General features: G+C 41.4%; 1 protein-coding gene across 1 annotated transcript in view; it reads left to right on the top strand.

Annotated features, from left to right (window-relative positions):
* The first annotated feature begins 4,994 nt into the window (after nucleotides 1-4,994).
* The window catches only part of LOC148035179 (uncharacterized), a 211,309-nt gene continuing 191,317 nt past the window's right edge, over nucleotides 4,995-24,986 (top strand). The window contains exons 1-5 of the mRNA XM_087680159.1: nucleotides 4,995-5,302; nucleotides 20,967-21,192; nucleotides 21,805-21,897; nucleotides 21,989-22,263; nucleotides 24,708-24,778. Coding sequence (XP_087536285.1) covers nucleotides 5,223-5,302; nucleotides 20,967-21,192; nucleotides 21,805-21,897; nucleotides 21,989-22,263; nucleotides 24,708-24,778 — 745 coding nt within the window. The 5' untranslated portion in view covers nucleotides 4,995-5,222. The remainder of the gene's footprint in view (nucleotides 5,303-20,966; nucleotides 21,193-21,804; nucleotides 21,898-21,988; nucleotides 22,264-24,707; nucleotides 24,779-24,986) is intronic.

The following is a 24,986-nucleotide window of genomic DNA, read 5'->3' as shown; positions in this document are numbered from 1 at the left end:
ATTACTATCATGCTGGGGTAGGATAATGAGAATGCTCTTGATCACCGGGATATTCATGTTTACACTCAAGATGGTCGATGCATTGCTATTTCAAACTTGCATAGAACATATATGCCAATGCTATATGTTCTTCTTTTTCCAATGGGTGATAACGGTTGGTATGTAAGTGTTTCCTATAGTGATGTTAATGGTTCTATTAACATACATGAATTGTCCAATAAAAATTGTGTTACCCATATGCAGTTTTATGCATTTTGACTTTAGGTGTGTAAAGATGCAAAGGTGTGCATATTGCATGGGGATTGACTATTGCAATACTTTATTGTTGATGCTTATTGTAGTATAGAACAGTGCAGGTTAACTTAGTGTTGTCATAATTAGTTGGTGTTACAATCTGAGGCCTATAAAGGCTTGGCAGACATGGTGGGAGAAAATGAAAAGGGGCCAGTGTAGATTGTTGGTGCGTCTGTTGGTTGGCATGAGGATAGTTTTGCTATTATCATTTACAAGTAGGCCAAGGCACATGTACCAATTGTATCAGGACACTATGACTATAGTGCAATGCAAGGGGAAATCTGACATTTTTATAACAATGACATGTAATCCAAAGTGGTTGGAGATAACTAATGCTTTGTTGCTTGGACAGAGTACTTATGATCGCCCAGATCTGACTGCTTGCATGTTTCACAAAAAAAAAGCTAATTTGATGCAACATGTTGTTGCAAAGAGACCTCTTTGAAAAGGTTACAGGCTATGATACTGTGATTGAATTCTAAAAGAGAGGACTACCACATTCTCATACTTTGCTAATTTTAGAGCAGCCTTTCAAACCTTCAAGAAGCATGTTACTATGATAGAATGGTTTGTGTTGAGTTTCCTAATAGAGTTAAGTTTCTAGCCTTTTTTGAGACAATTTCAAAATGCAACATTTATGGCCCTTGCGAACATTTGAAACCCAAGAGTCCTTGCATGAAACAAGGCAAATGCACTAAAAACTACCCTTGAAAATTAGTGGGCATGACAACGGTTGATACTTTTGGCTATCCCATCTATCAAAGGCAAGATGATGGAAACACGGTGATAATAAACAGTAATGTTATTGGTAATAAGTTGGTTGTTCCATATATCCTTTCTTGAGTAAGAAGTATAATCCATACATCAATGTGGAGGTGTGCTCGAGAGTGGTGACTGTTAAGTTATTGTATAAGTATGTGTAGAAGGGGCATGATCTTATAACCATCAAATTTTCTACCGGGTTTTGATTTAGCGCAAAATGGTGGCAGTATCCGTGAGGTGGACGAGATCCATAGTTATTTGGATACACGATATGTTTTTGCCTTTGAGACATGTTGGTGGATCTATGATTATCCATTGCACAATGAAAAGCATGACATACAGTAGTTGCAAGTGCACTTGCCTGGTGAGAACTATGTGGTGTTTCAAGATATAGATGATATATCGGATGTTGTGCAAAATGAAGACCTTCGAAAGACTACTCTTGTTGAATGGTTTGTGTACAATCACATTGAGGCTAGAACTATCCATTATCAAGACTTTCCAATGTATTAGGTGTGGAATGCATGTCATAAGATGTGGACAAAGAGGAAGTGTGGAAATACATGTGGTCGGATGTATTTTGTGGCCCTTATCTATGGTGAGCTTTGCTATTTACAAATGCTTTTAACAAGGTGTTGGGGGTGTACTTCTATTGAAGATTTGTGTACTATTAACAATGTGGTCTATAATACTTTAGGGATGCTTGCATTGCAAGGGGTATATTGGAGAGTGATGACAAGTATGCAATGTGCTTGGAAGAAGCTGCCTCTGTGAAAATTGGTGATCAACTTCGTACTTTGTTTGTTGCAATTTTGGTCTTTTGTGAGCCAGCTCAGCCTGGCCAGTTATGGAAAAGATTTTTGGTACCAATGGTAGAGGATATCCTACATAGATTGAAACTACAATGCGTGCATGCTTCTCCCAATGTTTTGTAGCATGAGGCACCTAACATGGCTTGTTACAACTCTAGGACCTTTTACGCCATACAAGGCGAAGACTCTTTGATTTTGATGGGTTGCCACAACCTCATTAGCCAAACTCTCGACTACATGCTAACCCCCTTTTGCAAGATGAGTATGCATACCGCACATCTGAACAACATAGGGTTTAGAAATCTATGGAGGCAATGTTGAATGATGGATAGAGAATTGCCTTTGGTGCAGTTATGGATGCTATTGAAATAAATGTTGGGGGTGTATTCTTTTGGATGGTCCCAGTGAGTTTGCGAAGAATTTTCTGTATAAGTGCTTGCTTACAAAGGTGCGCATTGGTGGTCATATAGTGTTGGCAGTAGTATCGCGTGGCATTGCTGCCTTGCTCTTGCAACGTGGTCGTATAGCTCACTCGTAGTTTAAAATCCCATTAGACTTAAATAATCAATAGAAAGGTGATAGATATTGAGATAATAACAGGGGTAAATGTGGGTGAATGAGTTTTTATTCTTAGGATTACTTTTATTTCCAATGCTATGAAACTACCATTTACTATGAAACGGAGGCAGTTTTCCATCCGATTGGCATTCACTACAATGATTAACAAGTTGCAAGGGTAGACTCTATCCATTGTTGGGCTTTATCTTAAAGTCCCAATATTTATGCATGGTCAATTGTATGTTGCATTTTCAAGGGTGAAATCTTCACAAGGCATGAAAGTTCTATTGGATGATAAGGATGGGGACATGGCCATAAACATTGTGTACAAGGATGTGCTTCGGAAGGTGCAGTGATGTGCAGGGATATAGTTATTGTCAATCATGTAGGGTCACTCATTTGACATATGTGTGAATTGCTCTTTATCCCAGGTTTGGTTAGTATGTACTCTTTTGGAAGTGGATTATTTTTCATATTTGAATATTTATTCGACTTTTGCATATGCCTATCTAAGAGTGGGGCTATTACCTGGCTTTTGACCATCAAAAGGAACTACAATGCACGTTGCGTGCGGTAACGAGTGATGAGAACATAGGAAGGATGCTTGCAAGAGTTGTTGAGTGTTTACATGACGATATCAACATAGACATAAGCTCCCAGTTTTTATTGAAGTTGTACACCGTGGATACACGCATTGTTTTTGGGTGCATATATACAAGGTTGACCACAGGAAGAGGTTTCGACGCTTTCACGCTAATAAGATACTGAGGCATTGGTTTAAGTATGGATTCAATGATTTGGGTTGTTTTGTTACACTACATCAATGTCTGTCGTTACTACCTAACTACTGAATGGTTCACAAGTGTTTGACTAGGTATTATTATTTTGTGAATGAAATGGTCTTTATTAGTTGTTCCATGTATTTATGTTGAGATTTTGTTTAGATACAGGTGCTACAAAGAGAGGTAGGACTATTGTATCCCTTGTCAAATTACTAGCAAAAACCATGGAATCAACCCTTGCTTCACCTTTGTGTGTTTTGCTTGAGGATGGCGATTTTGCCAATGATTCCTTGAAGAAGAGGAAGCTTTGTTTCTATTAGGCACCTTTGAAGCGGCGCCTTTTTTTGTTGGCATTGACTTTCTACCTATGGTACTTGAAAACAATCGAGCGTATGTGGACAAAAAATAGGAGTTCTGAAACTTAGTCTTCGTGACTTGTTAATAGAAAGTAGGATGTCTTATATCGTCCTTTCATGACATAGTTGGTAGAAAGAGGCCAATGATAATAGCATCGAGTTCTACTTCACTTGTGAATGCCCTACTTGGAAATAAAACGATTTGCACTTAGAGAAAGTCCTTTTGTGGTGCTTGGTCTTTGTTTCCATTGCGATCCATTTTTCAATATAACATTGCTATTTCTAAGTATCGTGCAAAGCAAGAATGTGATTTCTTGCCTTTGTGTAAGAGTAAACGTTTATAAGTATGATGCATAGAAGAGATTGCTTATATTTTTGACTTTCTATGTTGCAAATTTTATAAATTGCTTTTAGTTTTAAGTTTAATGTGAGAGATATGTGTGTGTGTGTGTGTGTGTGAAGCAAGCATGTGTTCTCTTAAGGTCATGTATAGGTGAGATTGTATGTATGTTTGGCATTCTTTGTTGGAGATTTTATAGAGAGAGAGAGAGAGAGAGAGAGAGAATGAATTTATAGAGAGAATTGGGGGGGGGGGGAAAGAGAGAGGGAGGGCAAAAATATCTAGACATAGGGAATCCGGGGGGGGGGACAGGGGAGGGTGGCAGGGCATGAAGAGAGAGAGAGAGAGAGAGAGAGAGAGAGATGAAACAACTTGGAAATGAAGAGGAGAAAGAGGGGAGAGAAGAGAGGAGAAATGGATTATTGAGCGAAGTTGCCGTGCGCTTCACTCGCTACATTGCGACAGCTCCACGCAATTGTGTGGAGCTGCGACGAAGTGGTCTAGCATCCTTCATGTGCGCAAATGCTAGTAAGTTTAATGTGAGTCAAGCAATTAAGTCATGTAAAATTTTTTAATATATTGGATGCTGTAAAATCTTAAAATAATTCACCCTTGAGTGTCACTCTATTGGCCTCTCTTTGTAACTCTTTTGTGAACATTTCATTTATAACCAAGTCAACTCGATCAAAATATCAAAATGCTCTAAAATCTCTTTTGAGAGCTCTAGGCTCTATATGGTGAAAAACATTTATGTAACTCACTTTTGGGAAAAAAGGATATAACAGGAGATGGTTCTGTTGGTCCCTTTACCATTATATATATATATATATAGAAGATGAAAGATAAAAATTAGACCTCAAAGTGTTACAGAATCCAGATCACGATGCGGTCGTGAATCGTGAATCCGTGATCCAGCACTCAGCGTGACCTTGCATTACCCGGGTCACGTGACAACATGCCAGGAAACATGGCACGAATGACCGATTGACACGTAAGCGCGCGCTCCTGCAGGCTGGACAGCTGAGGTGGTGGTGACGTATGCGATGACGAGGAGCGCCAAGTTCCAATGCCAGAGCAGGGAACTCGAAAGTCTCCTCCTTTTCCATCCCCTCCTCCCCTGCTTTCTTCTTCCTCTTGAATCTTCTGTTGAGTTCTCCTGTTTTTGCTGCTACCTTAGTGAAAGAGTGACGCAGTCATTTACGGCTCTCCCTCCCTTCTCTCTCTCTCTCTCCCTCTCGCTCTCGTCAAGGTTAGGCGCTGCTGTCGTCGCTCCATCGACAAACCTGCTTTCATCCAATAGCCGTTGTTGCTGTCCATCATGGCCAACGATCATCAGGAGCACACGCTTCACAAGGCCTCCGATGTGTTTGTCCATGCTCTCGAGAACGAGAACATCAAGTATGCCCGCTTTTCTACCTTGTTCCGTTACTTCATTTGCCTTCAGGATGTCAAGCATGGAAACCTTCTGTAGCTATGTTCAGGAGAAGGATTTCTTGATGTCCGGTGCGTCCATGGCAAAAGTTGAAGCCATGCCTATTAGGATAGGCATTTTCTCAATGTCCCGAGACCGACTTGATGTTCATGCAAAAGTTGAAGCAATTCCGATCATGACACTTGTTTTATATCCGATTCATCACGTTATCGACGTTCTCGGTACCACTTGCGCGCGATTCTAGTCAATGAAATCACGGCATCTGTATAGCGTGGTTCTTCTAATAATCGCAACCCACAACGTCGCATGGCAGAGGGATCAGACACTCAACAGCATGCAGTCTAGATGTATCTTCGAGTGATGAAAGCTTGCATGCTAGATGACATATTTCTACGCTTACGAAGAGCAGAATCTGATGATGTCAAGGCGTGTCTAGTTTGGAGCTGGTTGTTCCTCTCTTTAACTAGAACTGTCGTGTTATTACCTCATGCTAGCCATAATGGTAGTAGGCCTTGCCTAAGCTTAGTTACCTTCTTGACACACTAGGGGGATTGTCTAACGACTTGGTCAACTGCCACAAATGATTGCACAAGATGACACTAAGTAAAAGAAGTTATGGGCATTGCGTATTTTGCATGACTTGCGTGGAGATCAGTTTGCATTTGTGAGTTTTGCTTTGTGGCGTAAAAAGTGTGGTCTCTTGTTTCTATGTTTTCATACGGTAATACTCAACATACCAAGTATTTGGTTATTTAGGTAGATTCTTGTGTGACCATTGGAAGAGGAGCATCAAATCCTTAGAGTTGTTTTGTTAATTGGGATTCTAGCACATTTGGTTGAGAAGGAATGGTTTGATTTTTAGATCGAGGAGTCACAACTTGATGTAGCATCAATCTGTCCACCATCAAAACAGAATGAGCCATGTCAATGTAGCGACTCTCTTTGAAGAGATGATCTTCATGGATCTACGTGATCATCTCCAAGGAAGCTGGGCATCAACATAGCCAAGGCAGACCACCACTAGTGTCATCCGAGAAGTGTTATCAAGAAGCCTCGGTGACTAACATAGAAAATCACCATACTTTGGAAAAGCCTCCAAAAGCATTAGTGATGTAGAGGAGATCAATAAGTTGAGGCCTGTTGTCCATGTATGAAAAAGATGCATGCAATAGAGGACCACACTATCTCTATTAAAATCTCAACTGCAAAGAAAGCCTAAAAAGAACAAGGTCAAGCCATGATAAGTGAAACATGAAGCCATCAAATAGAAGTGTTATGATAAAAAGATGATATGCCAAGTGGAAAGTAGTGAAATGGAGTAGTAAAAATGAGAGATACCCAGATCCACTAGGTAGTTAAGAGCCCAAGAAACAACACAAAGTTCAACAATTACCAGTTCACAACATAGAAGTGAGAAATGCCTCAAAACGCTTGTTGGAGATGCTCGAAACTCCTAAATAGCTGAAGAAATCTTGAAATTCGTTTCCTTGGGGGAAATGTTTTCTCTCGTTTGAATTGGCATCAGGTGGCTTTTCCCCTTGGATTTGAAACATTTTCCCCGACGTTTTTCTTAGTTGGGATTTTAAATGCCAAGCGATAAATTTGGGAAAACAAGCGTGTATTTAGCTACGATGGGTTTATATCTTTCTATCCCTTTAAGACACCCCTACTCTTTTGCTTTTCTTCCCTTTGAAATGTCCCATCCCTTTTAATCTTTACATATTTCCTCATCTTCCTCTCTTCTCTCCACTCCTTAATGACTTGGTGTTTTGTTTTTCTCATCCAAAGCATTGTTATTTCCCTTTCCGCTTTTTTCCATTATGTTCCCATTATTGTTTCCATTTCCATTTTAGTTTCGGAGTTTCCCTCAAATATAGTTCACAGTTCAAGAATAATTATTGCTATGCACATGTAACCAATGAGAACGAGTGCAATATTTGATAGAGGTCAGGAAAGGAACACTAAATCAACACAAAAGATGTAAAGAAACACCCTAACGTAGAAACACAAATACATGTTGAGAAACCATTTCTTTAGTTCATCACCTTCAGTTAGGGTTTCGCACTGACAACCCCAAAAAGGGCGGATGCTCTCATTTTTGGGCACTTTATCAGTGGGCGCCCACATCAGTGGGGCGCCACCCTAGATTGAACATGCCTATTTATAGGCCACCTCTTTACACATTCAACACTCAATGTTCATTCTTCACCTCTCTTCTTCTGTCATCAAACACCTCTCCACTACCCCCACACCCCTTTTGGAGGACATCGAGGTTCGTGGTCGGTGGCTCCTTCCTTCTTCATGTACTGGCGTCAGCCTTCCACACCTGGCAATAGCTTCCACACTGTTGGTGTCATCATCTTTACACTTGGCGTCATCATCTAGGCCCTCCTACCTTGCGTTTTGGGTCTGTTCCCACCTGGCATCATCACATCAGCCTTGGCGTCAATATTCCTCCCTTCTGGAATCTGCGTTTGGTGGATAGAGGCCACACTGACTATGTCGCCTTCGACCTTTGCTCCCTACTCCACCGGAGTATATGTGTCTTTTCCCAGGCACTTCTTGTGCCATATCTCCTTTTTGGGCCACAAAAATTGTTTTGCATCGACTATCAGAGTACTATGCTCAAGACAATAAGACGCATCCGATGCGGACTAAGTCCTTTCGAGCACATGGAGGGTTGATTGGCGCTATGACCTCCTGGAGATCGTTGCAATGCCAGCGGCAGTCTTTTTCCACTTATTTTTAGGTATAGTGGCTTCCACGACCTACGGATCTGCAGTCCACTCCATCAAGAGACCGTGATTGTTTGATACCGTCTCCTCGTCAGTCCATTCCTTCGAGAGATTGCGGTTGCTCGACTCCTTCCTCTTCTTCGGCTACCCAGTCTGCTCCATTGAGAGACAACGGCTATTGCCCACCTCTTGCGCATTCTGAGCTCCACCGTTCCCTACCCTCAACTACTCAGGTTCGAGAGGCTACCTCTGGGAGCTCTTTTGCACCCTAGATATTTTCTTCGGTACAATTGGCGGCACTTCCTTCGTTATCAGACATTTCGGAGTCCGTGATCCATGAGTTTTTGGATTCCCAATCTACTTTAGAGGGGTATGTTATTTCTTTGCCCTCAGAGGGGGCATCTATCTATTTCTTCTTTGACTTCAGCGGGGGCCCCTCCACCTCCCACGTCAAAGGGGGAACCTACTCCACATGAAGTTTTTCACCCATCCTCTACTTTCTTGGGGTGGTTGTCTTCGACCAGTCATCTCTTCTACTGATATCGAGGATCTTCAGGTACCACCTTGATTGGGACCTTGGAGATTCAGCCGCGACTTGGTGACGAGGCCTTCGTCTTCCTTCCAGTATGGATCCACGGAGCTAGTGGCTTCTCTCCTGAGGTTGAGTTTCGGGTTCTCCAGTTCACTCTGTCTATTGTTCTTTACTGCAGGTTACCTTTCAAATGGAAATCTTAGATCCTAGGGATTCTCTACCTCCTCTACCTCCTCTGCATTGCATGATTTCATTATCTTTGTACTAGGGCGCTTGGGTAAGTGAACAATTTTTCCATGAGGGACATTGTCCAAGTGGCACTTGTTGCATGAGCGTTTTTTCCGCATGTAGTATTGCATCTCTTCGCTCCTCTTTCTCCATCCCTTTTTGGGCCTGAGAGGGGGTGTTGAGAAACCATTTCTTCAGTTCATCACCTTTAGTTAGAGTTTCACACTGACATCCCTAAAAAGGGATGGTACCCTCATGTCGGGGCACTTTATCAGTGGATGCCCACATCAGTGGGGTGCCACCCTAGACTGAGTATGCCTATTTATAGGCCACCTCTTCACACATTCAACACTCACTGTTCATTCTTCGCCTCTCTCTTGTCATGAGACACCTCCCCACTAGCCCCATACCCCTTTTGGAGGACATCGAGGTTCGTGGTCGGTGGCTCCTTCTTTCTTCATCTGCTAGCGTTAGCCTTCCACACCTGGGGACGGCTCCTACACTATTGGCGTCATCATCCATGCCCTCCTACCTTGCGTTTTGGGTCTGTTCCCACGTGGCGTCATCACATCAGCCTTGGCGTTAGTCTTCCTTCTGGCATCTGCATTTGGTGGATAGAGGCCACGTCTAGCTGCATTTCAACCTTTTGGAGCCTTCCTCATACCTGGCGTCAGCTCCATTATCATCAGGTGTCATTCTTCTATACCTGGTGTCATCTCTTTTGGCTGTGCACCTTGCGTTTGACAGCTGGATCTTCCCGCGGCATCGGATCTGCTTCGGCAAATACTCCATACCTTGCTCGAGGCTGTGTTTTGCAGCTACTAGGCTTCTACACCTGGTGTTTCAGCTTTTTGGTGGTCGTCCTACTATCTGACATCCTCTGGAGACCGACTGTAGTTGGTGATCACTCTCCTTTACTTAGACAGCATCAAAAGAGAGCGTTTCGCTTCTTCGACAGCTGTCCTTCATCTTCAGCATAGATCTTTCATATTCCTATTGCTAGAGAACCGCGTTTCGCTCCTTTTACTGTGCAGATACCCTACAGGTGCTGCCGCCTGATTTAGACAGGACAATGCAGTTATCTTCTGAGCTTCGGCTCCACTGTATCAAATTTTCTCATTATAGCATGATTCAGTGCATCATCATCATGTTCTTCTGAGTTTCTTTTCTTTCTTAATGTTTGCCGTACACACTCTGTGTTTCACCCCGCCAATCCTACTGTCTCTCTGGTACATCGTTCTCTCGACAATACAATCATACGACAAAGCACAAATTGGATAGAACATAGTTAAGGTTAGGTAACTCAAAGACAATGAACACAATGAAGAGTTTGTAATGAATGAATCTGTATAATACAATGCTCATACAACAAACACAGTATTTAGTGAATTGTTGAGAATAGCAAATGATACTTTCCCATAGAGGCTAGATATATGCCCTGAAGAGGCTAGAAGATAGACAAATGATGTATGCTCTAGGAAGAGGGTTTAGAATCCCATATGCACAGTGAGGACAATGGTACTACCCAAAAGCCATATAAGCATGTACTTGACACTCATTTCAACAAGTGGTACAATCAATTTGAGTCACTCAAGATTGTGTTTATGAGTCCAAGCTAATCTATCTTGGAACCTAATTCACATGAGTTACAATTTCTCATTCTAATCATGTATGGCATTTTTGATTTGCATCCACCATAGCTCATCTAGTTCTAAGTCCATGATTCTCAACATGGTATCAGAGCCATGGCTGAGCTAGGTAGCTAGTGGTGTGATTTCTTTTTCTTTGCAAGCTCTGCTTCAGCTATGATACTGTAGAAAATGCTATGAAAGTTGATCATAATGCTGTTGCAGAAAAGACAGTGAAACATGACAACACTGTTGCAGAAGTTGCCATCAAACCTCGCCAGGAGCTTAAAGTTTTCTTTCAGAACATGGACTTTGCGGGCTTGCACAAGTTCCTTGCAGAACGTAGAAATACTCTCATTGAGCTTAGCGTTGAGCTCCCTACACCATTGAAGCTGGCATTAGATCCTACTCAACTGATGCTTCAAGCCTTGGAAGGATATTGTGAGCGAGATGAGAAGAACTCCAAGGATGCATTTATTGCTGACCGCCGTGTTTGTGTTTTCCTCTTGGAGGCCCTTGAGAGACTCCAGCCTGTTCTTTCTATCAGTGCTAAGAAGTCCGCCAAAGAGGTTGCTAACAGGTGGAAATGAAAAATGGATCTTCAGGCTATGAATTTCAGCAAGTCATTGGAAGCTCAAAGTTTCCTGCAACCTCTCTCTACATTTGATTTGGGATCGGAGTACAGCAAAGAGGAGCCTTGTAAGATTGTATGTAAAATTGCACGTCGGAAGAAAACACCTGTGTTAGGTGGCTCACTTGGGCTATTTGAAGAAGGGCGTGACCTGGGAAGCAGAGCCCTCTTGTTCCTCAGCAACATTGCAGCAATCCCTGATGGAATTGCCGCTCTTCTTGAGCTAAATGCAGTTGGGGCATTGGTGAAGCTTTTGGTTGTGCAAACAAGCAGAAATGCAAGAGACATCCTGGAACAGGCTGTGGCAGTCCCCTTACTTCGTTGAAGGGCAATTTCAGGTTCAAGTGTATGGCTCTGCAGACATGGGCAAGGGAGTTGTTAACTATTCTAGTGGACAAGGGAACACCCCGAGCTCAAGAGAAAGTGCTACCATTCGATCCTGGCCAGGCAGTATATACAGGGTCCAGTTCTTCCCATCAAGAGAGAGAAGTCAGTGTTTGAACTTGTATATGTAACAGATGACATGAAAGCCAACAAGGCTTATGCAGAAATTCACTTGGAAAGAATGAATGGACGGATGATAGGAAAGCAGGTTTCTGATAAGATACGTGGAGGTGCTGAACCAGAATTCTATAAGTATGATGGTGGTCTCAAGGAAATCTTGGCTGCTATAAAGGAGAAACTGAACAAAGTAGCTGAGGGTTGGACAAGAGAACAGAAAAACCATTGTCTTGAAGAGACAAAAAAGTCTTTCAAGAATTCAAGCCAACTCCTACGATTAAAGAATGTGATACCAAGCCATAAATTCCAGCAAGTCCCAAAGCCATCCAAAGAAAAATGTATCCATCTTGTATGCTCAAAGAAATGTAAGGACCTCACAAGGCCAAATGGAACTCCAAGAAACCTACCTATCATGGTAGCTACTACAGCACCTCCTAGTGTAGCACCAAAGAGATTCAGCATGCTACCAACCAGTGACATTTCAAGACAAGAAGGAAAAACCAACCCACCAACAAAAGGCATCATTTTATTTCTCCATCTCTTCTAACACCCTTAGCACTACTAGCCACACAACAATGCCTCTAGTGCACCAACCTCGATAGCCCTAATGTTTTCACCAACCTTGAGTTTTGTAGCACCTCCACCATGTTCAACTATTTCTCTAGCTCTACCCCTAGTGTTCTAGTGCCACCACCGTCCCTATCACCTCCACCCTCATTGTTAGTAGTACAAGTGTCATATGTTAGTACAAAAACATGTATCTGGTCCCACAGCTCTAGCCATGCCTATGGGTAGCACCTCTCAACTAGAGTCATCTCACTGCTCTTTATCACCACCATGATAGCATTGCCCTATTTAGGACTTAGACAGAGGCAAAGCTCAAACTCTAAACTCAAAATGTAAAAACTAAAAACTCAAACACAGGGACAAATATGGAGATAAGAAGCTTTGAAGTGAATGAATGCTAAAAATGAACATAAGAGTGTACAGAATGCCTAAGGGCAGAGCAATGCAGTGTCAGAGAGTGATGTCCACGGAAGGTGGATCCCAAGTATATTAACCACTAGTTGGAGATGAGAGAGTGCGGAATAATGAAAGGCAGCAGGCTGGTTACCAAAACGTAGCAATTGGAGGCTGAAATCTAGTAAATGCAAAAATGTATCACTAGAGAAAGGTTGAAAACTGATCACTTGAGGCAGAGAACTGGCAGGCGACAACAGGAGAGGTGTTTGCTGATGTAGGTGGCCTTCTAGACAACAAAAATGCAAGTACTGCAGCAGTCACATGGTAGGAGAGATGGCAATAGCTTGTCATTTGGCACTAGATGTTGAAAACACAGGCTTATTAGGTACTATGATGATGTAACAGATGGAGACCTCCAAATAGTAGGGCGATGGTTAAAAACATGCAGCCTAGGGGGCTGGATAGTGATGGTGGGTGCAGTCGGTGATGGCTGGACAACAGATGGTAGGTGGTTGATGGATGAAATTTGTACGGTAGAGTGAGAAACCTGCACAAAGGATAAGGCTGAATGGTGGGCAGCCTGTCTATTTATAGATGAAGGGTGTCCTAGAAAATTAGGGTTTTGGGGGACCACTCAAACTCTCTTGAACTGCCCGCCAAATTTGCATTTTTCATTAATTAAGCACGTTTTGGGGATGCTTAAAAATGCTACTCAGTTGTTGTAAAGTGTGTTTTAGCTCAAAACCCTCTCTTCTCAGGTCCAAAAATGAGCCTAAAAGGGAAGGCCGTCAATGTTTACTCCACGGCGTTCCACCCTAAAGCAGCCAGGGCATTGGACAAAGGGTGCATGTCGGCTATTGAGTGGCCTACCAAGACTATAAAGGCAATAGTTATCTTACCAAGGGAGTCCAAGTAGTTACCCAAAGAGGATAGGGCACTGGACAAAGGATGCACGTCGGTTGCCTAGTGGCTTACCAAGGCCTACAAAGGCGGATGAAACCGCATTGAATTTTTTTTTCTTGTGGTGAAAAGTTATTTTTAGGGTGGTGACCGATTAAATAACAGTGACCCAGAGGACAAGAATAGGGATGGTATACCCAACACATCACAAAATAGTACAAGCTTACTCATCCACTTAAGGATTTTGATGATAAGAGAAAACATGAACAATGAAATCATGCAATGCATAGGGGAAGGCACAATGGGGGAGAAAGGCCAATGTTGAAGACAAGTGCTGAATCTTGTAGAATGCCAAGAAGAGTAGGAACCCCCTCTCAACTTGGATGTCGATGTTGAAGAAGGAAGAGGAGCTTGAGGATGTAAGTCTTCCTATGGTGCCAAGAACTATGTGGATGAAGATGATGAAGCATCCCTATTGGAAGAGCAAGGATAGATGTCACTGCCATGATAGTATCCAAAGAGATGTTGTACGATCCGCCTCGGAAGAGGAAGCCTCCATGTTGGTAGAAGAGCAAAACTCCAAGTAGATGGGACCATGAAAGGAACTGTAGGCATCTCTTGTCTCCAACTCAGGAAGGACTCATGCAAGCTTGCATGTTAGCTCTATACTGGAATACAAAATCTTGCAAAAGAGATCGAAATTTACAAGCATTGAGGTCAGTATTGAGATGCTCCAAAAAACAACATTGAAAATAAAATAAAAGAAAGCAAAGCTAAGTGCAATGCAATGAGTATGTAAGTATGCAGTGAAAGTCTAAAAAGAAAAAGGCTAAGTGTGTGGCTACCATTGTGTAAGGCGAGGCAAGGAAGTGGTCCTAGAAGGTGCAGTGGATGCCCTAGAAATGGATGTGTCAAGTGCAATAGGTGAGCCACTAGGAGACCAATTAGCCAATCCTTTAGGAGTAGTGAAGGAGATAGGCTGCTAAGGCTGGCCGTGTATCACATGTCTAGTAGCCATTGGGGAAGATGGAGGAGACGGTGTAGCAGTGGGAGGCGTAGCCCCATTGGACTGGCTAGCTAGAGTGGAGGTTGTTGTAGTAGTTTGCTTTGGTTTTCTAGGTGGAAGACCTTGGGCCTTGGTATGACTTTCCTCGTCCACATGGTCCAATCTTTGGCAGTGTGTGCAAAACCTATTTTTCTTAGGAATTTGTTGCCTTATGCTTGGAACCCAAACTCGATAGCCCATTTCACCTTCATCTGCATAACCCATGAAGATGCCTCTGTGAGATTTTATGTCAAGTTTGGTTCTGCTATCAATAGGTACATGTACATAGCATTTGCAGCCAAAGACTCTTAAGTGGTCATATGAAGCAGGTTTGCTAGACCAAACCTCTTTAGGGATGCCACTTTCAAGTGCACGATGTGGAGATCGGTTGCAAATATGCACCGTGGTTTTAAGTGTCTCTCCCTAAAACGATTGTGAGAGATTAGCTGTGGATAGCATGCACCAAATCTTCTCACATAACGTGCGATTCATTCGCTCAGCCACACCATTAGAAGATGGATTGTAAGGAGCTATAAGCTCTCGTTTAATCCCATTGTCATTACAAAACTTATTGAATTCCTTAGATACATACTCTCCCCCATTATTTGTTCTTATGCATTTTAACTTTAAGCCTTTTTGAGTATTAACCAATGCATAAAACCTTTTATAAGCATCCAATGCCTCACTTTTTTGCTTAAGCAAGTAGACCCATAGCTTTCTAGAATGGTTATCAATAAAAGACACAAAATAACGGAAACCACTATGAGTTTTTATTGGCATGGTGCAAACATTAGAATGGACTAAATCCAAGATACATGCCTTCCTAGAGGCTCCATGAGAGTAGGGACTCTTTACATGTTTACCAAAAACACAATCATCATAAAAGTCAAGCTTTGAGCTTTTCACATCAACTCTTCCAAGTGAAGAGAGTGCCTGCAAACCCTTTTGGCTCATATGTCCAAGATGCTTGTGCCATAACTCCATGTGTGACTGTACTTCAGCAAGTGCAACAAACTTTCCAGGAAGTGCCTTGCGGTAGAGATAATACAGAGTCTCCTTTTTACCTCCTCCAGTGATTAGCATAGATCCTTTCTGTATTTTCCACATACCACCACCAAAAGTAATGAAATAGCCTTTGCTGTCCAGCTGCCCAACAGAAAGCAAGCTCTTCTTGATGCCAGGAACATATCTAACATCATATCAATTCTTGACCATTTTCTAGAGCCAAGTGTATGATGTCCATTCCTTCAATATCACATGCATGATTGTTGCCAAGGTAGACTTTTCCAAGATTACCTTCTGCATGAGTAGAAAAACATTCCAGAGATGGAGTCACATGAAAAGAAGCATTGCTGTCAACAATCCACAATTGTGACAAACCATCATGAGTTGACAACAAAGCATCTATCACATCTGTTTTAGTGATATACATGTCCTCCACTGTCATAGCAAGTGGATCTGAAAATGCAACGAGCAAATCAGCATCTTTATCATCTTCTATTTCCTTAATAACAACTCTAGATACCACATTTACCTTTTCTATCTCTGTACGGGTAGAGTTGCCATCCTTGTCATTCTTTTTGCCTTTTGCATTAGGCTGCTTCTTACGTTCTTGTTCCTTTTTAAAGTACCTGCAATCAGGCTTTTTATGCCCTTTGCAACCACATTGATAACAAGCTATATCTTGTTGTTTTTCCTTGCTTTTGCTGCAATTTTTGTTTTTATTTGCAGCATTATGCATTTTTTAAGGTTTTCCTCTTACATTGTAGGTTGATCCACCGTTTTCCCCACTTGCCTTGCATCTAATCTCTTCATTCAAAATAGAACCACGCACACCATCAAATGTCAAGTTGGGGTTATTGCTCAATGATACAACCAATGCTTCCCATGAATCGGGCAAGGTCATGAGTAAGAAGATAGCCCTCAATCTAGGATCAAAAGCTGGCAAACTTGCATTCTGTAAGTGACTCAAAATACGAGTGAAAGCATTCAAATGCTCTGAGGTAGGTTTGGACTCATCAAGCTTCAAGGTGACCAATTTCCGCATGAGATATACCTGATTGATAGGAGTTGTATTCTCATAAGTAGCCTTAAACTACATAGGTAGTATCAAGCCCCTTTATATTAACAAAGATATCATCTGTGACGGCCATTTTAATGTAAGTAATGGCCTTTTTATTCATTTTAGCCCAATCCTCATCTGACAAAGCAAAAGGCTTATGTTCTTCTAAAGCATCATCACAATCCTTTAGAAAGAGTATATCCTGCATACGATCTTTCCAAAGATCAAAACCATTTCCGTCAAATTTATGAATCTCAAAGAGATTCTTTGTGTCAAATGTAGATGCACTGCTAGCCATTTTCAGCAATACACAAGTGCAGTAAAGGGCTGAATGCTTTCAGCCAATAGCAAGGTTTCTGAATTATAACAGCAAGTACACACTCTTGTACTTCCATAGTGTCCAATAAGCAGATGCTTAGCTGCAAATTTCAGTCTCAAGTACTGATTATAGCATGTGCACGAATCAAATCTGATACATTTGCATTAAGGATGGCTCCCACTTTAGTAGTACATCACCAAAATTCCCAAATGCAATGACCCAAATGTTGTATTTACCACTGTTTCATTGCATAATGAGTATTCAGCAATGCATGTACCAAGAGAAGCTGCCCTTTTTCAACATTTGAAGCATCCAAAACTCTAAAGACTCCCACTCAGCAGTGAATGTGCTGCAAATTTCACTGTGCAGTCTCAAAATGACTCAAAAATACATCACCAATGTGAAAAGCCCCAAAATTTCTGTAGTGAATTTGCTCCAATTGCATAAATACATCTTCCCGAGCATCAAGTATGGACTAATGTTGCAGAAATTTCACAATTTCTGCAAAAGCCCCAAATTTCAAGGTCCAACAGTGCGTGCACAATTTCCAAGAAATTGGCTCATCTAAGCAAAAATTTCACTTGCATTTGAGAATGCCCAAAAAATTTCTGATGCCTGTGCACTCAATGTTTGCAATTTATGGTCCAGAGGTCACTATAATATGTGTCAGGCACCAAATTTGGGAAAAGCCCCAAATTTTAAGACATAGATTTGCACAAATTTGCACTTTGTGCCTGTAGGTGTAAACACTTGGTAGAAGAGGAAAAATAAGGTGAAGAAAAATTAAAAGAAAATGCCATTGACCTTCTGCCCGTCATTTTGCAGCTCACTCGTCGTCCGTGCAGCCCGACACCCTATCCTTGTCATGCGCGAGCCTTCCGTCATATTGCACGTCTCCACTCCTGTTGCACAGGTCGCCTCATCACACAGCCCCATCAGTCGTCAATCTGTGTTTGACGCCTGTTACATCTACATACGACTAGTTGCCTGGCCCGTTATGCTTGGACTGAGGTAACCATACTCTCTAGCCAAATTCACCCTCATCACCATAGCTCATGAAAAGGCCTTTGGTGGATTTTGGGTCAAGTTTGTTTCTTAGCTCATCCCTAACATGCACAAAAGCATCACAGCCAAATATACGTTAATGGTCATATGAGGCCGATTTGCCAAATCAAACCTTCTCAGGGATGCCATTATTTAAGGACCTGTTTGGAGAGCGGTTGCAAATGTGAACCGTGGTTTCGAGTGCCTCTCCCCAAAATTCATGAGGGAGATTAGCAGTGGACAACATGCACTGCACTCTTTCACATAAAGTCCTATTATATCTTTCAGTCACCCCATTTGAAGAAGGGCTGTAAGGGGCTGTAAGCTCCCTCTTAATACCATGCAAGTCACAAAAGGACTTGAATTCAGTTGATGTGAACTCACCTCTATTATCAGTTCTCAGGCATTTTAGCTTTCTACTTGTCTGAGTGGTCACAAATGCATGAAAAGTTTTAAAAACAGCAAACACTTCACTTTTCTTTTTTAGCAAGTATACCCAAATCTTCTTGGAACAGTCATCAATAAAGGAGAGAAAATATGCAGCACCACCCAACGATTTCACGGGTATACTACATACATCAGAATGCACAAAGTCCAAGACATTGGACTTACGAGAGACACCAGAGTAAAATGAATTTTTTATTTACTTTCCAAACTGACACTCATTACAAAAGTCAAGTTTAGAGCCTTTTCCATCAACCCTCTTCAGAGAGGTAAGGACATCAAGTCCTTTTTGGCTCATATGGCCTAATCTCTTATGCCATAACTCCAAGTGGTTGCAAATTTCAGACTGCAAGAAACTTGCCATTCAAGGCTTTACAGTATAAACAATACAAAGTGCCCTTCTTGGTTCCTTTTGCAATCAGCATATGGAACCCTTTTTCACTTTCCATAACCACCACCAAACAATGTGGTGTAGCCATATAAGTCAAGTTGACCAACAGATAGTAAACTCTTTTTAATGCCAGACACATATCTGACATCTTTCAACACAAGCTCTTGACCATTGTCTAAAGACAAGTGTACAGTGCCAATCCCATCAATGTTGCAAGCATGGTTATTTCCAAGATACACCTTTCCATAACTGCCTGCATTGAACATAGCAAAACACTCCAAGCAAGGAATTACATGGAAAGAGGCACCAGAGTCTACAATCCAAGTGTGAGTGACACCATCATCAACTGGCAAGAGTACATCAATCACATCAGCCTTGGTAATTTGCATATCCTGCATGTGACATACAAGGGCATCATAATCAACTGCACATAATACATCAGCCTTTGTATCTGAAAGCTCCTCTATGACCACACTAGAGGCCACATTGGCCTTTTCTTTGCCTTTGGTTGCCTCACATGCATCTGCCTTATCTTCCTTCTTCTTTTTATCTCCTACATTCTTCTTTCTCTCTTGTTCCCTCATGTAATACCTGCAATCAGGTTTCTTGTGGCCCTCTGATCACAGTGATAGCAAGTAATATCACTCTTTTCCTTTCCTTTGCTCTTGCTCTTTTTTCTCTGTCTTGCATTTGCATTTTTCTTTTCAGCCCTGCCTCTTACATTATAAGCTGAGTTGCTACCTTTTCCACTAGACATACGTCTATCCGACTCTAATTTCTTCATTCAAGATAGAACCCCTCACCCCATCATATGAGAGATCGGGGTTATTGTTGAGTGAAACCACCAAGGTCTCCCAAGAGTCAAGCAGTGTCATGATCAAAAAGATCGCCCTCAACTTATCATGAAAGTCCAAATTTGCATCTTTGAGCTGATTTAGAATCCCTGTAAATGCACTCAAATGCTCAGCTGCAAGCTTTGACTCATCCAGTCACATATTCACCAACTTGCGCATTAAATGCACCTGATTAACAGGTGTAGTGATCTCATAGGTAGTTTACAGCTTCTCCCATATTGCATAACGCGTATCAAACCCTTAATGTCTGTCAAGATGTCATCAATGATACCCATCTTTATGTAAGCCACAACCTTTTTATTTACTCTGGCCCAATCTGCATCAGACATTAGTATCTCACATCACATATGTATCTCACATTTGTACATCCAATTATTAAATCAATCAAATGCTAAGCAAAGCATTCAAATTTCCCGTCCCTGTGACATCAGTACCCCATACATTGCGTTGCGTTTTGTGAATTATGTTTTTTGGAATGGATGAAAACCCATGGCAGTAGGCATCCCTCTAAATGAGAACCCTTGCATTGTGTGTAAGCATTCTCTTGTTGACCTCATTATATGGAGCACCATGAGGTTCACTTTTGTATGAACTAATGAGTGAGGTCAAACAGTAAGCAAAAAGAAAAAGGAAACGAAGATGTAATTAGCAGAGGAGTGTTTATTGCCTTTGCAACTAGTGCAGGCCCATAGGAAGTCTACTGTGGCACGTTTAGTCAGATATCTTGATTTCAGTGCAGTGACCTCTTGGGTGACTTAAAAGAAGATACCCATTGCCTTTGCAATCCTGGTAGTCAGTCCTTCGTGACACCCTTTGTCTTTTGGGGTGGGATTCTTTGGGTTGGGACCCAAAACCTTCTTTTCACTCTGCTATTGCATGAGTTACAATCTATATGCGTGTTTGTGTTGCAGACTTAAGTCAATTTCTGTTGAGGGTTTTTGTTGTACTTGTGGTATTGTGACTACAGAGCAGCAGTTTCTTACTTGTTGGAATATTATATGTCAGTCAGGCATCAATCATGCAAACTCATTGCTACAAATTTGTGCTGCACTTGAGCTCTATGTGGGTTGTATTTGCTGTCAGAAGTGTTAATCGTGCTGTAGGGTCACAAGTCTTTCTTTCATAGAGGAAAGATTAAAACTAAACTGACAGGTGAGTGGGTTAACATCTGTATCTGTGTTTATATTTCAGATTTAAGTTGAAGGTGTTTGTTATGTAGGTTGTGACTTACATATGGAAGATGGCTGCACATTCCTTCATAGCTGTAGCAATATAATATGAAATTATTTTTGCTGTCAATGTCTCTCAAGCATTTGTAAGTATTTATTGCGTGCTTGAATACTGTGTTTACAGATACATCTTTGGAATACCTGGGGAGGAAAATTTGGATCTTCTTGATTCATTAAGAGGGTCGAGTATCAAATTAATACTGACAAGACATGAGCAGGCTGCTGGGTTCATGGCGGCAACACTGGGGCGACTAACTGGCAATGTTGGAGTTTGTCTATCCACCTTGGGCCCGGGTGCAACTAATTTTGCAACTGCTGCAGCATATGCACAGTTGGCTGGGTTTCCTATGGTAAGGGGATTCACTGAGTACTCAGAATGATGAAGGTTACATTTCCCAGATGCACATGCATTATTTGAGGTGGATAGGTGCATCACAAGTGTTTAGTAATGAGCCATCTCCAGCTGGTGTCTACTGAGCTTTGAATGATGGAATGTGAGCTTTAATGCCAGTAGAAGCATGGAGTGTGAACATGTGGATGGAAGCAAGGGCTACCATGGCTCACCTCCTAGCTGTGGGCTGTGGACCTATGACAATGATCTTGATCAGTAGCATTGCTTCTTTGTATTCAACCAGCTGGTTTGAAGGTACAAATATAATAGCTTAAGATTACTAGGTAAATCAGGCATGCCAACAAACTGTGCACCATCAAGGATGGTAAATCACGCATGCCTAGAAATTGATGTTGATATGGTCAACAGATCATGTTGGAAAAGGCATTGGAATAACATTGAACATTGGTAGCAAGTAATATTCTCATTCTTCATGCAGATGTCTGGTGTTGATATGTCTCAAGGAGATTGGTCTAGTAGTCAGGTTTACAATATGTGAATGCGACACTGATGCTGTTTGATATCTAACCTTACAAGACACACCTAACTTTTACTCAATGTCTGGCTGCAGATGATGATAACAGGACAGAAACCAATACGAAAGAGCAAGCAGGGGTCTTTTCAAATAGTTGACATTGTTGAGAATATGAAGCCTGTCACCAAGGTGATTAAATCTTAGAAACATGAATCATATAAAATGAAACAGGTAAGAAGCAGTGGAGATTACAATGTTGACTTTCGGGATTGTCCTGCAGTTTACAAAGCAGATTGCTGATGGTGAACTCATACCATCTTTGATTAGAGAGGCAGTGCGGCAAGCTGAAGAGGAGCGACCTGGAGCTGTGCATATTGAACTTCCTGAAGATATAGCAGGCACAATGACAGAAGCAGAAATTTTTCCTGTTCATCCTGTTCGGCGTCCGATAGCAGAGGGAAAGGCCATCCAAAAAGCAGTGCAGATGGTTGAAGCGGCCAGCCATCCTCTCTTGTTGGTTGGAGCTGGTGCTAATCGCAAACGCACTCAGAAAATGTAAGCCACAAATTCTCACCAAAATGTGTTTCTAGGACCTTGCAATAATCACTTTTTGATGAACATGATAGCTTGCCAAGGCAACCCTCAGTGTGAATCATTTCTAGCAGGCTTGGCTTAGGCCACTTTCTTCTTGCTGGAATTTGAACATGTATATTCTGGATAATTCTTGTGTTCTATGTTAACTGTACAGCTAAAATTAGGATCCATAAAGCCTTGATCAAAAGCATTTATCTATGTCAATATCAATATCTGAATAATTTATGCAAAGAGACATCCAATTGAAGTTTCTTCTGATTAGATAGGATTTTTTATCCTTCAAAAGCCTAACAATGCAACAGGTATCTTTGTTTATCTGCCTGAGTGTATGAAACAAATAAGTGGCTTCAAGTTCACAAGTGACCTGTTCTGGATTGAATCTCTGTAAGGACTGAATACCATGCCAAGATTTATGATTAGGTTCAACGCGACTGATGATGATTAAGAAGGCATTGGACCTCTTGGGTCAATAATTTTCAAGGTTAAAGTCAGGGAGCATGAACGCCTCTATTTCAAAGATTGGGATGGTAAGGATGCTTTAGTTCCCCATATTGTGGATTCCCTTACAGGGCTGTCTTTGTACTTTTCTTCGGGGTACTTTGTCCCAAGATGATTTTTTAACAGAACCATTCTTTTCTTTGAATTAAAAAAGGAGCATCCTTTGTACTGATTTACTGAAGGAGATCAGTAAATCAGCAAAACAACAGAATCCATCTGTAGGATTCATTTGCAAATGCTTTGAGGGGCAGTAGAGACACTTACCTTCCAATTCCAACTGTTCTACGGAGTCAATAAATCTGTCTGCTGGACTCCTGGCACACTGCCGCCAATTTTCTCTTGAAAGTGTGTGCCTTATATGCGGGCTCTTCAATCCTTGATTGGTCTGCTTTTCATGTGGCTTACCTGTTTTTTTCACAAAACATGATGCGAAGTTCCTTGATAACCCGACGTTTGTGATTTGTCTGAGAAATCTGAAGATACTCTAAAGAAAGGTATAAGCCTTGGTATAGATTGTCTGGTCTTCCCAGTGAATTTTGATAGTGCTTTAACAAGTTTTTTGGCAGCCCCCTTCTCTAGTTTGGGCAGAATCATGTAATAATTGTTGTCAATGATTCCAACTTTCATAAATGAAGGGATTATTAAATTCATATAAGAGGAGGAGAAGGAGAGAAACCTTCTTATGAATCCAGGACTTGACACCTGTTTTCATGCTGCCCTTCATATGGTCTGGTACACACCAGATTTGTGGTCACAGAACCATTGTATCTGTGATGTACTCTGCATCTTACCGCAGGGAGATTTTCTTTGAGGTTTTAATAATAGAATGGTTAAAAGGCTTTCTTTTAAATCTGCCCATATAGTATTTACGCTCCCTTTTTCATTCGTATTTCCCACTCCATGTCACTATGAGTCCTACATAGACACAATTACATTTCTGTGGAATTTCATTGGATAAGTTGGCATTTATGCTGTGCACCATGGGGATGGTTCGATGCCTAGGATTCGCTGAAGAAATACTCCTAGCCCAAAATGGTTAAAATGCTTGTTTTTAAATCCATCCTGTTGCTAGAGTGTTTGACATGTATAAATTTGTTTGGTCAAGGTTGATCATATTGTTATTTCTAGGATCCATGTGGCTCTTAATAAACATGTTTTTATATCAAATACGGTTTGATAGAACTTGAATTATTTTTAGCACTAGTTTCTCTATTTTGATAGACTCTTGTTCTCTTTATGCTGTCATCCACTCATTTTTAAGCTTCCCATGGCTATGATGAGGATGACAGAAAGACTGTCTTCTTAAATTAGCTTTGTTTCTAGCTTTACATTTGTCTTCAGTAGTGCTACATGACCACATTTAGGATCTGCAAGTGTAGGCTTGCTTTCAAATTTAGATTCTTCTCTGTCATGAGATATATGTACCATGCCATTGGCTATCGTGATTGTAGATCCAGAGTATTCCAGCATGATTTTATTAGTTTCAGTACATCAGCTTTAGCTTAGATAGCTTTTCATTTCTTTGGTTGAGGTGATGCATGTGTCATAATCATGACGTCGTGGTTGTTGGATCTCATAGGCCACTTTGGTCTCTTTTTCACACACACAAAAAAAGAGAAACGAAATTCTATTAATGACACCTCATGGAGATTCCCCTAAGGTAAAAGAAAATACAAAGAAGGCCCTGCAAAGAGCAACTTAGTACATCATAAATACAGTGGTTGTGTGAACCACCAGTCTAGTGGGCTATAAGGCCACACCATATGAGGGACTAGGTGAAAGAATGTGCCAGAATCCCATGTGCCAATTTGGACTTTTGAGATAGTAATATAATCTCTGTCTGTCTCTTTCTCTATTCTTGATATTTTTGATTTTAATAATGGAGAGGTAGTTGAATTGCATTGCAGGCTTCGAGAGTTTGTTGACCAGCTCGGGATCCCTTTCGTGACAACTCAAATGGGAAAAGGTGTCATTACTGGTAAGTTCTCACCAAAGTATTAGCAAAGTTTGGTGAAAAGTTAATCATACATGTTTAACAGCATATTTTCTGCTGATTATGTAAGTGCTGTCACACACACACACACACACACACACACACACACACACACACACACACACACACACACACACACACACACACACACACACACACACACGTGCATGTGTGCGCACACAATTTTTGTGAA

This window comes from Lygodium microphyllum, chromosome 6 (genome assembly GCF_053477565.2).
Source record: "Lygodium microphyllum isolate KBCC chromosome 6, Lygodium_microphyllum_v1.1.10, whole genome shotgun sequence".
NCBI lineage: Eukaryota > Viridiplantae > Streptophyta > Polypodiopsida > Schizaeales > Lygodiaceae > Lygodium > Lygodium microphyllum.
Note: the sequence above shows the minus strand (reverse complement) of the source record. Positions and strands in the feature narration are given on the sequence as shown.